This window comes from Adiantum capillus-veneris, chromosome 18 (genome assembly GCF_014529385.1).
Source record: "Adiantum capillus-veneris isolate H3 chromosome 18, ASM1452938v2, whole genome shotgun sequence".
Lineage (NCBI taxonomy): Eukaryota > Viridiplantae > Streptophyta > Polypodiopsida > Polypodiales > Pteridaceae > Adiantum > Adiantum capillus-veneris.
The window spans coordinates 5840314-5851806 of record NC_140948.1 but is presented as its reverse complement, the minus strand read 5'-3'; the positions used below and the strand labels follow the sequence as shown (position 1 = coordinate 5851806).

General features: G+C 42.1%; 1 protein-coding gene across 1 annotated transcript; it reads left to right on the top strand.

Moving 5' to 3' along the window:
• Window positions 1–7791: 7791 nt before the first annotated feature.
• On the top strand, window positions 7792–10811 carry LOC147435179 (uncharacterized). The gene has a single exon (XM_086488287.1). The coding sequence runs from the start codon at window positions 7955–7957 to the stop codon at window positions 10109–10111; it is 2157 nt and encodes a 718-aa protein (XP_086344413.1). The 5' UTR covers window positions 7792–7954; the 3' UTR covers window positions 10112–10811.
• Window positions 10812–11493: the final 682 nt, after the last annotated feature.

Below are 11493 nucleotides of genomic sequence, written 5' to 3'. Positions count from 1 at the left end.
GCGTCACATTGAACCTCGAATGGCTTTGAGAGATCCGGTAAGCACATGTAGAGATAAGATTTTCTGTAAGCTTTTTGAAAGCAATGTTCTCCTTGGCAGACCATGTATACCTAACATTTTTCTTTGTTAGGTCATCTAATGGCCTTGCAATTTGTGAGAACTTTTCTATGAAGCGTCTATAGTATGCACACATACTTATAAAGCTTCTTAGTTTATGAAGATTCCTTGGTTTAGGCCATCCTTTTATTACCTCTAACTTTGATGGATCCATTTGGATGCCATCTTGAGAGATAATGTGACCTAAATACTGAATCTCTTGCAAGAAAAATTCACTTTTCTTTCGATTAACATAAAGTTTATTATCTCTTAGAACTTGAAATATTATGTGGAGGTGTTGCTTATGTTCGTCTAATGAATTAGAGTAGATGATGATGTCATCAAAGAACACTCAAGTAAAGGTTCAGTGAGGCCTGAATAGCTTCTCCATCAAGCGGTTGAATGTGGCTGGTGCACTTACGTGGTGCGGTAAGTTTTGCATGGTGAATCCCCCGGGGTCGTCAATAAAGACATCTTGAAACCCCTTGAGAAAGATAACTCTAATTCTTGTGAGTGTGTATATTGTCTTTTGCTAAAACATTAGGTTCATTTTGAGAATCTTTAACAAAAATCATGTACACGAAAATAGAGCTCTTATTGACTTATTGAAAGCTTGCATATGTACAATGGGTATGGTGTTACCCATTTGCTTAGCATCTATGTACATATCGTTTTCCTTGAACCTAAAGTAGTTTTTCCTTTCAGGGAATTTAACATTGGTAGCCATGAGATCAAACCATGGTGCCCCTAGGATTACATCCTCATGCTTGAGAGGAGAGATAAAGAAGTCCTCTTTGTCCACATAGCTTTGGACATGGAGCCTCAATTTCCCGATTAAGGGAGAGACTAAAGCTTCTCGACCCTTGAAAGCACCGTCTGCGGGTCTCCCATCTCTTAAGCTTATATGCTTAGCTTGGTGGCCAACTCTGTGGTTATGAAATTGTGAGTAGAACTAGGGTCAAAGAGAATAAAAGCATCATGTTCTCTTACCTTTCCCCAAGCATGGCATAGAGGAGATCCTTTGTGGTGAGTTTCCTCCTCTTGGATTTCAACCAAGGTAGCTCTAGGAGGCTCATGGTGGTTGTTCTTTTGGGGACAAGTGCAGTACGCATGCCCTTGCTTGCCGCACTTGAAACATCGGTTATCCTTGCGATAATGCTCAAGCTCTTCAGGAGAGAGTTTGTTTTTGCCTTTGTAAACTCCCTTCTTCTTAGCTTTGTTGGAATGGCCCTTAGAAGACTTTTGGACATTGTCCTTCCCCTTAGGCTCATTGGAACCCTTGTTTTCGGTGGGCTTACAATTTTTTTTAGCCCCTGTTTGGAAATTGATTTGAGAAGCCACCATAGTATGGTGTATATCCGTGGATATTGTGCGTGGCCTTTGGGAGTTGACATACTCCACCATTTCTTCAGTTAAGCCTGCACAAAATTGTTGCTTTTGCTCTCCAAAATCCAACTTTTTGAAGACAGTGGCTTTGAGTTGTAGGTCCCAAAACTTGTCTACATATTTGTGAATGGATTCATAGGGGGAGAGCTTCAGGATTTGCCATACGGTGAGTACTTTGTCTTTGGCATCGGTGGCAAAAAACTGCTTCATAATGGAAGCTCTAAAGCTTTCCATGTGTTCGTGGAGCTTCACCATTGGCCCATAGGCTAGAACACCATTGCCTGACGGACTTTTGAAAGTGCATAGCTACATGGCATAGCTTAGAGGACTCCGTGAAGCCCTCATCTCCAAACGCTGCATCGAATTGTTAGATAAAGGCCAAGACTTTGTCCGTAGCACCAAAGGTGCCATTGTAGGTAAGGAAAGAGATGCTCTTCCCTCCCTCTTTGAACTTCTTGAGCTTGGACGACCTCTTTCACGCAGCATAGGATTTCCTATGGCTTCTTCTTTTTGATGGTTCAAAAGTTGCACCATCTCTTTCTTCAGGGGATGAAGAATTTGAGGAAGATGGAGAAGAGGGTGACCTCTTTCTTGCCTTGATCTTCTTTGTCTACATCATCACTTTCATAAGAGGAAGAGGATGAAGAAGATGGAGAAGAGGGTGTCCTCTTTCTTGCCTTTTTCTTCTCTTGATTTTTGTCATCCCTCTTTGAAGTATGGTGTGGAGAAGTGTGCGACGGTATTCTCCATTTTGAAGGTGATGGAAAGCGTTTAGCCCGCCATCTTCGTGGAGCCATCTCCGTCCAGGTGAGATGAGACTCACTTCTTTCTTGTTCCTTCGGTGGAGGCTCTTGAGTTCTCCTTTGAGAAGGAGATGCGTCATCAAGAAGCAAATTTCTAAGCCCTTCGTATGGATACTCTTCTTCTTCCTGCATTGGAGAGAGGCCTCTTTTGGGAGTCTCACAAGGAGGCTTCCTAGGTACTCTCTTGTCATGGTGTGGAGTTTGGAGAATCCCATGAGCACGAAGCTACCGTTGCACTTCACTTTGGAGGGATGGATTGCCCATGGCTTGTTGAAGCCTAGAAACAAGATAGTTAACAAGAATAGGGGCATCATTAGTAGCCTACTCATTAGCAAAATCAAAGTTATCAACATTAATTTCACTCTCTTTACTATTGTCAGCCATTCTAACAACTTTTAGGTGTAATCTTTTTAGGTGTACTTTGGCACTTCAAGCCCTAGTTGCTACTCCTCTTTACCCCTTTAGAAAAAGCACTCAAGCTATTGTACTCGTGGCTCGAATACCATTAATTGCAAGGAATAGAAGAGAGGGTCTTTCAACACCAAAACAACACCGGCTCCTATCAAGCTTTTAATAGCTCAATAGTGGAGTAGGTGATAAGCTTTCCATTTAAGCTTGAGAAGGAGAGAGAGAGTCTTCTTACTCCACACATGGACTAGTGTGAGTGTGTATGCAATAATGCCTTGAGAAAATCGCCCCCCTCTCTCTCTTGGTCGACCCCTCTTGCTATTTGCTCATGCTCACACCCTATTGGACCTCTCCAGGCTTAGCCAATGGAATTTCAAGAGCAGAAGTGATAGCCTTCTGACATGTGTTCCCCTTTCCCCTTTTGTGAGAGCTTTAGGTAATTTGATGCAACTAAACTCTCATTGGACCCCTTTCTCTCTTGGCCAATAGGAATCAGGCAAGCCATTGGGCTGCTGAATGCTCATTTGACCCCTTCGGAGAATGTCCAATAGTCTTCTAGAGAGCTTAATTCCTATTGGTTCTTTTATTAAGTGCTTTAAAATTAATTAAACTAGATTACTCTAGCCTAATTCTCATTGGTTCACCCCCATGGCCATCCAATAGGGTCTAAGTACACCTTGTGGGCATCTAGGCTACGGAGCTGACATGTGTCCCTCTTTCCCCTTGTGTACAAGAAGCTTGTGTGTGTGTGTGTGTGTGTGTGTGTGTGTGTGTGTGTGTGTGTTTCTCTCTCATCCCCTACTTCCAGGGCTCGTCCCCCTTACTAAGTAAGACTCTTTGAAGACTTTTGGCACACACATTAAGCATCCAATTTTCCTAGTGATTGACCTTTGGACACAACCTTTGAATTTTGGAACCTTAGCATTTTGGAAGTCTTAATGGGATGAACCTTAGGGTCTTTTAAGCCCATTGTTGCACTTTACTCTTTTGCAGATGGCACCGCCTTTGGATCCCTATTTTCCCTCCTTTGGATCCCTATTGTGGCCAGTCTGCCAGCTTAACCAATATTCTAGCTTTTTCTCCCCTGGCACTTCCTCATATTAAATGATCAGTTTAACATGAGAAAATCTTTTAGGAGAATTAAATATTAGTTATTATGACATAACTTCTTCTTTTCCACAAATTTCTTCAGTCGTATAGATAGTTGCTTCTTGAAGTTAGATAGAGGGCCAATGCCAGATTCCCTATTGAGGTTCTTCACTACAACATGCTGGCTTGAGCCCGATGTCTTCTCCTTGAGGGCAGCAATAGCGTCCACAATCATCTGAGAGAGCATCATAACAACAAGCAAATTTAGCCATGGAATCTACAAATTCCCTTCCTTCAACAGTGTCAAGGTGGAATTACGTGGAATTTGGCGAGAGCCACGACTCAATTACGTAGAAACTAGCAAGTTGAGGCGAGAGACTGCAAACAAAACAATTATCTCTCAGGTGAGGAGGATGATTGGCAGAACCCGTTGCAAATTGGGCTTATTTCTCTTGGGAACCTTTGCTTCCTTCACAGCTTCTTCATCCGCTTTCACCTGAGCATTAGGAGCAGCCCCAATGTACTTTTCTATAGCTTCAATAGCCATGGAAGCTGATGAAGAGGAGAATAGAGCCGTTTTAGCAGGAAGCAATGGCAACCTTTGGAAGCTTAATTTTGAGTTCAGAATCAACTGCCAAGGAAAAATGTCTTCATACGCCATGAAATGCAATGGCGACCTCAACAGCAAATTAAAGTCCTTGTTGGTTGATTTCACTGTTTGCCAAACTGACATACCTTCTCCATTTGAGCATACAATGTATGACCCGTTCTTGTCTATGCTTGACATTATGTAGCAAATGTTGCTTCCTCTTGAGATTTATCAATGGATTTGCCACCCTATGGACAAGCGCAAGCATGAGTGATTGCATTTGGAGGAAGGTATTCCCTTTGCCTTTGGTTAAGATAGCCCAAACCTTCATTGCCATAGTTGGGTATGCTGCAATCAACAACCCATACCAACAACTTTTTGTGTTTTCTTGAGGGCACCAGAATTGGCATACATCTCGACCAAAGACCTTCCAAGTACACATGGCTGAAAATAGCATAGTGCTTCCTTTTCACAACCATGTTGGACATATCCTATACTCAACACACTCCACGTAATGAAATTTTGGATAGAAAGCCCATCAGGAACTTCTCGTGCTTTTGTTAGGGTACCACACATTTGGTGTACACCTCATATGGGGCTTCCTAAGGGGTAATCTACTATTGTTGACCTCGTTGTGTGGCTTGCTGGCTTGGAAATTGGTACAAATCCTTCTACTGAATAAGTGCTTTCAAACTTCTCATTATCAAAGACTGATCATGATCTTCCTGTATATGCTTGACTTGTGTAGGAAATATTATGTACTTGGTAGGTTGTTATCAGATTTGTCTTTGCCCTGTCAACACAAGCTAGTGATGCTTCTAGGATATTCATCGATCATGAAAATTGGGAACTGCATCGGTACTTCTCTTTCTCTCTCTCTCTCTCTCTCTCTCTCTCTCTCTCTCTCTCTCTCTCTCTCTCTATGTGCACAATAAAGATTTGATGCATGAAATATTTATTGTACATGCACAAAAAATACAAAATGTAATTGAAAACAAAGTTTTCAAAGGCATTCATTTCAATCTCTGTTTTTGTTACTCTCTCTCTCTCTCTCTACCACATACGTGTGGATTGAAGGATTAATGTCTATGCGTGTGTGTTTGTTTGTTTGTGTGTGTGTGTGTGTGTGTGTGTGTGTGTGTGTGTGTACAATAAAGAATTGATGCATAAAATTTATATTGAAGATACAATATGTAATTGAAAATAGAGTTTTGAAAGGCATCCATTCCAATCTCTCTTCGTAATTCTCTCTCTTCCTTCTCTACACACACAAATATGAAATAGTCTCTCTCTCAATTGTATATACAAATATTTGTACATGTGCATATTCTGTACATGGTCAATAGGAAAAATGATGCAACCTCATTCTCTTCTCCATATCTCTCTGTATATGTAGATATTGTGTACGTACGTACTCAATAGCTGAAATGGTGCAATCTCATTCTCTCCCTCGGTTCTGTATACAAAACTCTCTCTCTCTCTCTCTCTCTCTCTCTCTCTTTCACACACACACACACACACACACACACACACACACACACACACACACACACACACACACACACACACACACACACACACACACACACACACACACACACACACACACACTTTTGAACCCTTCACAGATAAAGTTCCTTTTGATAGCATGTATTGGTTTAGGAGAACACACCCGTGTGTAAATTATACAATGCAATTTCGCATCCTCCACAAAATAACACAATCACATTGTACGATGAAAACTACAAACTATCAACCAGGTCAATACACAAACATACAAACCAAGAAATTATTGAAACATTACTAGAAACAGATACAAATCAAGCAATCAAAATTGTAAAGTTCTATCATTTACCAACCTACAAAGACACATGAACATTCTTAACAACTCTGAGTAGTATCTTGCAACGCACAATTCAATCAAAGAAAACTTTAGTACTAGGCAATTTCAACATTGATTTCCTTCAACAATCAATATCGACATACTCTTGTCAACATAATGACAGAAGAGAAATTCCAAATTTTTAACAACGGACCAACAACAATCTACAAATCTCAATTAGATCATATATGGACATACTTTACAGACTATGAAATCATATAAAAAAATTATCCTATGTATTGGACAAATCAGGATACAATATACATATCCCTAAAAAACAACCATAACAACAACTACAGTCCTCAAACATCACTTCCAGCTACATGTAAACCCCTTCTACTAAGCTCTATATAGTTCTATCTTCCTGAGAACAAATCTGTACTTAAAAAACAATCTCCCGTATAATGCAATGACATTTCGAAAGTTGCTCGCAACAAAAGGATAGTGATCTCCACTACAAAGGACATAAGGTTATCGACTTCACTACACATGTCCCTCAAAACTCTCCGCTTAACCTTACAAAGACTTTGCACATGTGCTCCCCACAAAGTTGACAATAGAAACAACGTAAGCACTCGCACAACAAAGTTAATGTTTCATTCCAAGTCAACATCGCGTTGGACTAAGGAGGTCAAGGACGCTACATATTTCATGCTACATACGGCTCACTACGTCAAAACACAAATCATCCCTCTATTTCCTCCAGTAACCAAACCAAGCATGCATTTTTTGTTGAGTTTCTCCCTTGTACATGATGAACTCTAGGGGCTTTGAAAATTTGGAAAAATATAAACTTGATGGGCCAAACACCTCATAAACATAGTTACAAATGTGGTATGAAGTGGACATCGAGGTTACATTGTCGTTCCTACTATACATCAAACTAAGCTTCGGCAAGATGTACAATCATGCATGTAGAACACTTGGAAGTAGGTTACATCCCCCTCCCCCCCCCCCCCCCCCCCCCCCCCCCCCCCCCCCCCCCCCCCCCCCCTTCTCTCTCCGTCTCCGTGTATGGATGTGTGTATGTGTCTACACTCCTATGCAACAAATGAGTGAGCAACTCTCTCCCCCCCTCTCTCTCTCTCTCTCTCTCTCTCTCTCTCTCTCTCTCTCTCTCTCTCTCTCTCTCAGGCAGTGCCGCCGTTTGCAAGTTAGGCCTGTGTCACACACGTCCGCCCGGACCTGTGTGAGACTGAGGTGGCAAAAGGTGGTTCATCAAAGAATCTGTCCGTCGCTGTGCAAATCAACCTGGGCAGACCCCTTGCCCATCCCCGCTTCATGGTGACAAGCTCAAAAGCGATGGCGCGAAGTGCACAAATAGGTAACAGACGGGCGTCATACCAGGTGGGCTATGCTCATTCAACATCCAATTAAGTCACATAATAAATTATATAATGTTATCCGCCTTGTGTGACAAGCAACGTGCCCAATCGTGCATTTCAAGGCCCTGTCCGGTGTCTGCGTCTGCCAGGGGCCTTAGTGACGGCCTTGTTTTACTTCTCAGCATAAAATTTGGGCTTTTACCCTAGAAAGGATTCCGGGGTTTGAACTCAAGACACGTCTCGAAGATGCCCTGTGGACGTTCAAAGTGAGAGCTGCTCTTCTCCTGCGTGGGCTGAAGCCCCGCCATGGAGAAGCGTCGTTCCTTAGCTCCTGAGCTCGTGAGCTACTCTTGTTTTTTGTAGGTCTGTGTGCTCGATGCAGCGCTTTGTTCACAGTGCTAGGTTACTTTCTCTGTGTAGATGCCCCTATGCCCATCTTTCTAGTAGTGGCAGCTGGTTTAAAGGACAAGTGTTTGCCATTGAGGCTTGTGGCTTTACGTCAATCTCCCGAGGCAATGAAAACCGAAAGCCACGATGCAATGAATCTTCAAAGGCAAAGCGGCCATTGAATCCACCTGCACGGAGGCGTCCAAGAGTTTCTGTCTGGAAATTTGTCAAACGAACAGAAGCCATAGAGAGGATACTTCAGCTTCTCAATGCAATTAGTGGCTGGGATGATGCACAGACCCCCTTGGCCATCTCTACTCTTCGGGTACCTTTAAACCGCTACACCGTCTCTGAAGTGATTAGACTATGCCCATGTGCAGAGATAGCACTTCATTTCTTACAGTGGTTGGTCAAGGAAGAAGATTTTGATGCAGACGGCTATGTCTATAGCTCAATTATCTTCCGCCTCGGTAAAGCAGGGAAATTTGAGGAAATGGAAGAAGTGGCGGTAGTTGCCATAAGAGATGGCAAGGTGTCAGCCATCACATTCACTACACTCATCTCAGCATATCGACGGGCCAATGACCTCGATGGAGCTGTGCGTACATGGCAAAGCATGCTCAAGCACAACATTCAACCTAGCTCCGCAGCATATACTGTAATGATTGACATGTATGGAAGAATGAAGATGTATGAAGAAGCAGGGGATTGCTACTATCAATTGGTGCATTCTAGTGTCGGTCCTACCATCAAGACTTGCTCTGTTCTTATCTATCACTTAGTTGAAGCAGGTAAGCAAGATGCAGCTCTTGACATCTTCAATAACTTGAAAAAAGTCAAGCTACGGCCCAATCGGGTAACATTTGCATACCTCATGCTGGGTTATGCTAAAGCAGGAGACGTGAATTCTGTGCTCAAGCTTATTGAGGATTTTAAGGAGTATGGCCATAGCCCATATGATTTGGGAGAGTCGTTTAGATCAACCCTAAGCTATTTGGTGAAAGAAGGGAGAGTAGATGATGCAATAAAAGCTATGCAAACAGGGTGGCCGGATGCATCAATCCGGAAAATAAAAGCCAAAATTGCAGAGCTGAAGAGGGAGTCTTTGGAAGATGTATCATCCTCAGATGCGTCACTTCAGGTGGATACAGACGAAGAGGAGTTAGAATACGATGGAGTGAACCTAATGGTATTACATTCTAGAGATCAAGATGGAAAGTCAATTTTGAACGTCTTGGCTTTTGTCAGGTGTCTCACTGTTTGGTCATCCGGAGCTGAGAAATCTCTCGATCGCTTGAATGTGAATTGGGATTGCCGCCTAGTCTCAGAAGTTCTAGCTCGGATAAAACGGGTGGATTCTGCTTGGATGTTCTACAAGTGGGTCGCAAGGAAATCAGGTTACCGTCATGACAGGTATACTTGTGGTAAGATGGTCCGAATGCTTCTCAGGGCTCGACAATTTACTTGTGCAAGGCATCTTTTGAACGAGGCAGAAAATAACAATTTGAAGCTCCCTGTCAAATCATACTTGAACCTTTTGAAGCATTGTGGACCTGCCAACCAGGCTAGTCTTGCCACTGAAGTGTTTCAAAAGCTCAAAGTATCTGGTTTGGTCCTCGATGAGGCTTTTTATAAAAGCTACATCCACACCTTACATAATTGTGGACAGCATTGGAGGGTTGCGTCTGCATGTGCAGAGATGAAAAAAGCAGGATTTTCTCTTGACAAAACCATGCACTCGCTCCTCGTTACAAGCTTCATAAGAGCAGGCAAGCTGGACATTGCCAAAAAATTGAGCAAGCAAATGCGTGCAGCTGGGTTTTGTCCTGATGTAGATATGCTGAGTTACCTATTTCGAGTCTTTCATGAGCGTGGCAAGTTGGAGAAAGCCGAAAAGGTTTTTAAGGGTATGCAACAATGTGGCATGAAACCCGCATTTCATATTTGTGAAGCCATGACTCAAATTCTATCTACATTAGGTAGAATTGAAGAAGCTGACATGCTCAAGGGAGAGATTCAGACCTCATGTAGCAGGGGTGCTCGGGTCAAGATTCACCGTCGAGAGTGGTTATTATATTACCACTCTGTTTTTGTAAATAGTTTCAAAGACGATTCAAAAGTGGAGGTTATGATGGCAGCCGGATAAAAGGCAAAGCCATATGTTGATTTTGAAGCTTTGCAGTGAAGAAATTTGAGTGCTCTGCCCTTGTGCAGAAATTTTGAGGCGTTTTTGGCCTGTTATGGTTTCGAAGTTTGATGCACAAAAGCAAAGTGATGACTGTAAATGGACCCTACAGCATTACGTCTTTACGCAATATCCCCATCTACGGCTGCACTCAATGGTGAACTGCAATCGTAGGAAAGATATCTGCCTTTTATAACTAAGGAACTGATGGTGTGGCTGCATTTTTATACTATGATTGTCTGCTAGACTCCAATGGCAAGGGTCGGCCTTGAGAAACAATGTAAGGGCTGCTATGACTTTTCTATGCACTATGCTGTTTTTACCAAAGGCGTGGAAGCTTGTAAGACGAGGATAGAAAAATGAGCACAGCATTTAATTTGGTCATGTGGGAGTCTACACAAGCCTTCCAAGCAGTGTGAAAGAGCTGGTGTTAGACCTCTAAACGTATGGATGGAAAAGATGGCTTCAATTAACCTCTCTGTTGAACTTCAACTTTGTGTTGCAAGATTAGAAGGTATTACTACTAATGCCACAATCAAGAGTGCCCTTTCTATCAAAGAGGATAGGTGATGGACGTGCTGGTAAGGCTTTTATCGTGGGCTCGACTGTTAAGTCTTTACTGTTTTACACGGCCATAATCACATTGTCAACTTCAATATCATGCTCCAGTGCCTTTGTATGTATGAATTGTGTGTGTGTGTGTGTGTGTGTGTGTGTGTGTGTGTGTGTGTGAGTGTGAGAGAGAGAGAGAGAGAGAGAGAGATCGATCGAGATCCTAGGGTTTTTCTTGAGTTGAAAAGTCGTTGGTTGGATCTTTTAGGGTCTCTTCGAATTGTACAAACCTATGATGTTAAAACTTACCTTCTTTCTCTTCTGTCTCTCACCCTTTGTTCATGCATGTGTTTACATGCATGCATACATTAGTGCCTCTATAGTATGTTGGATTAGGTTTTTTGAGAGTTTGACACCCTCTTGTAGCCTCCATACACTAATCGGAGTAGCTAGTCCTTTCCAATTGACAATTTTGTCTAAAGTTCGTGTTATTACAAATAGTGGAGCTACGGCACCTCGTTAACATTTGGTGGTGTTATCGAAGACGAAGCACTTAAACTAAAGAAAACCATGTAGTTAGTTTCTTGATTTGAAACTTCCTTTTGATCACTTTAGAGTAGTCACTTTACTCTTAGTATATAGTTAGTAATTAGTTTTGTCGACTTTGTTGATTACTTGTTGAAAATTTCTTTAGTGTGTTTATATTAAATTCAAACCGTGGGATATGCGTTGAGCTCTTGGGTGAGTTGTAAAGGTGTTCAAAAACTCCATTTGTGTTGATTTTTTTTTTC

What these genes read in the sequence shown, in the direction of transcription:
- LOC147435179 (XM_086488287.1), top strand. Translation starts at nt 7,955, where the DNA reads ATGCAGCGCTTTGTTCACAGTGCTAGGTTACTTTCTCTGTGTAGATGC.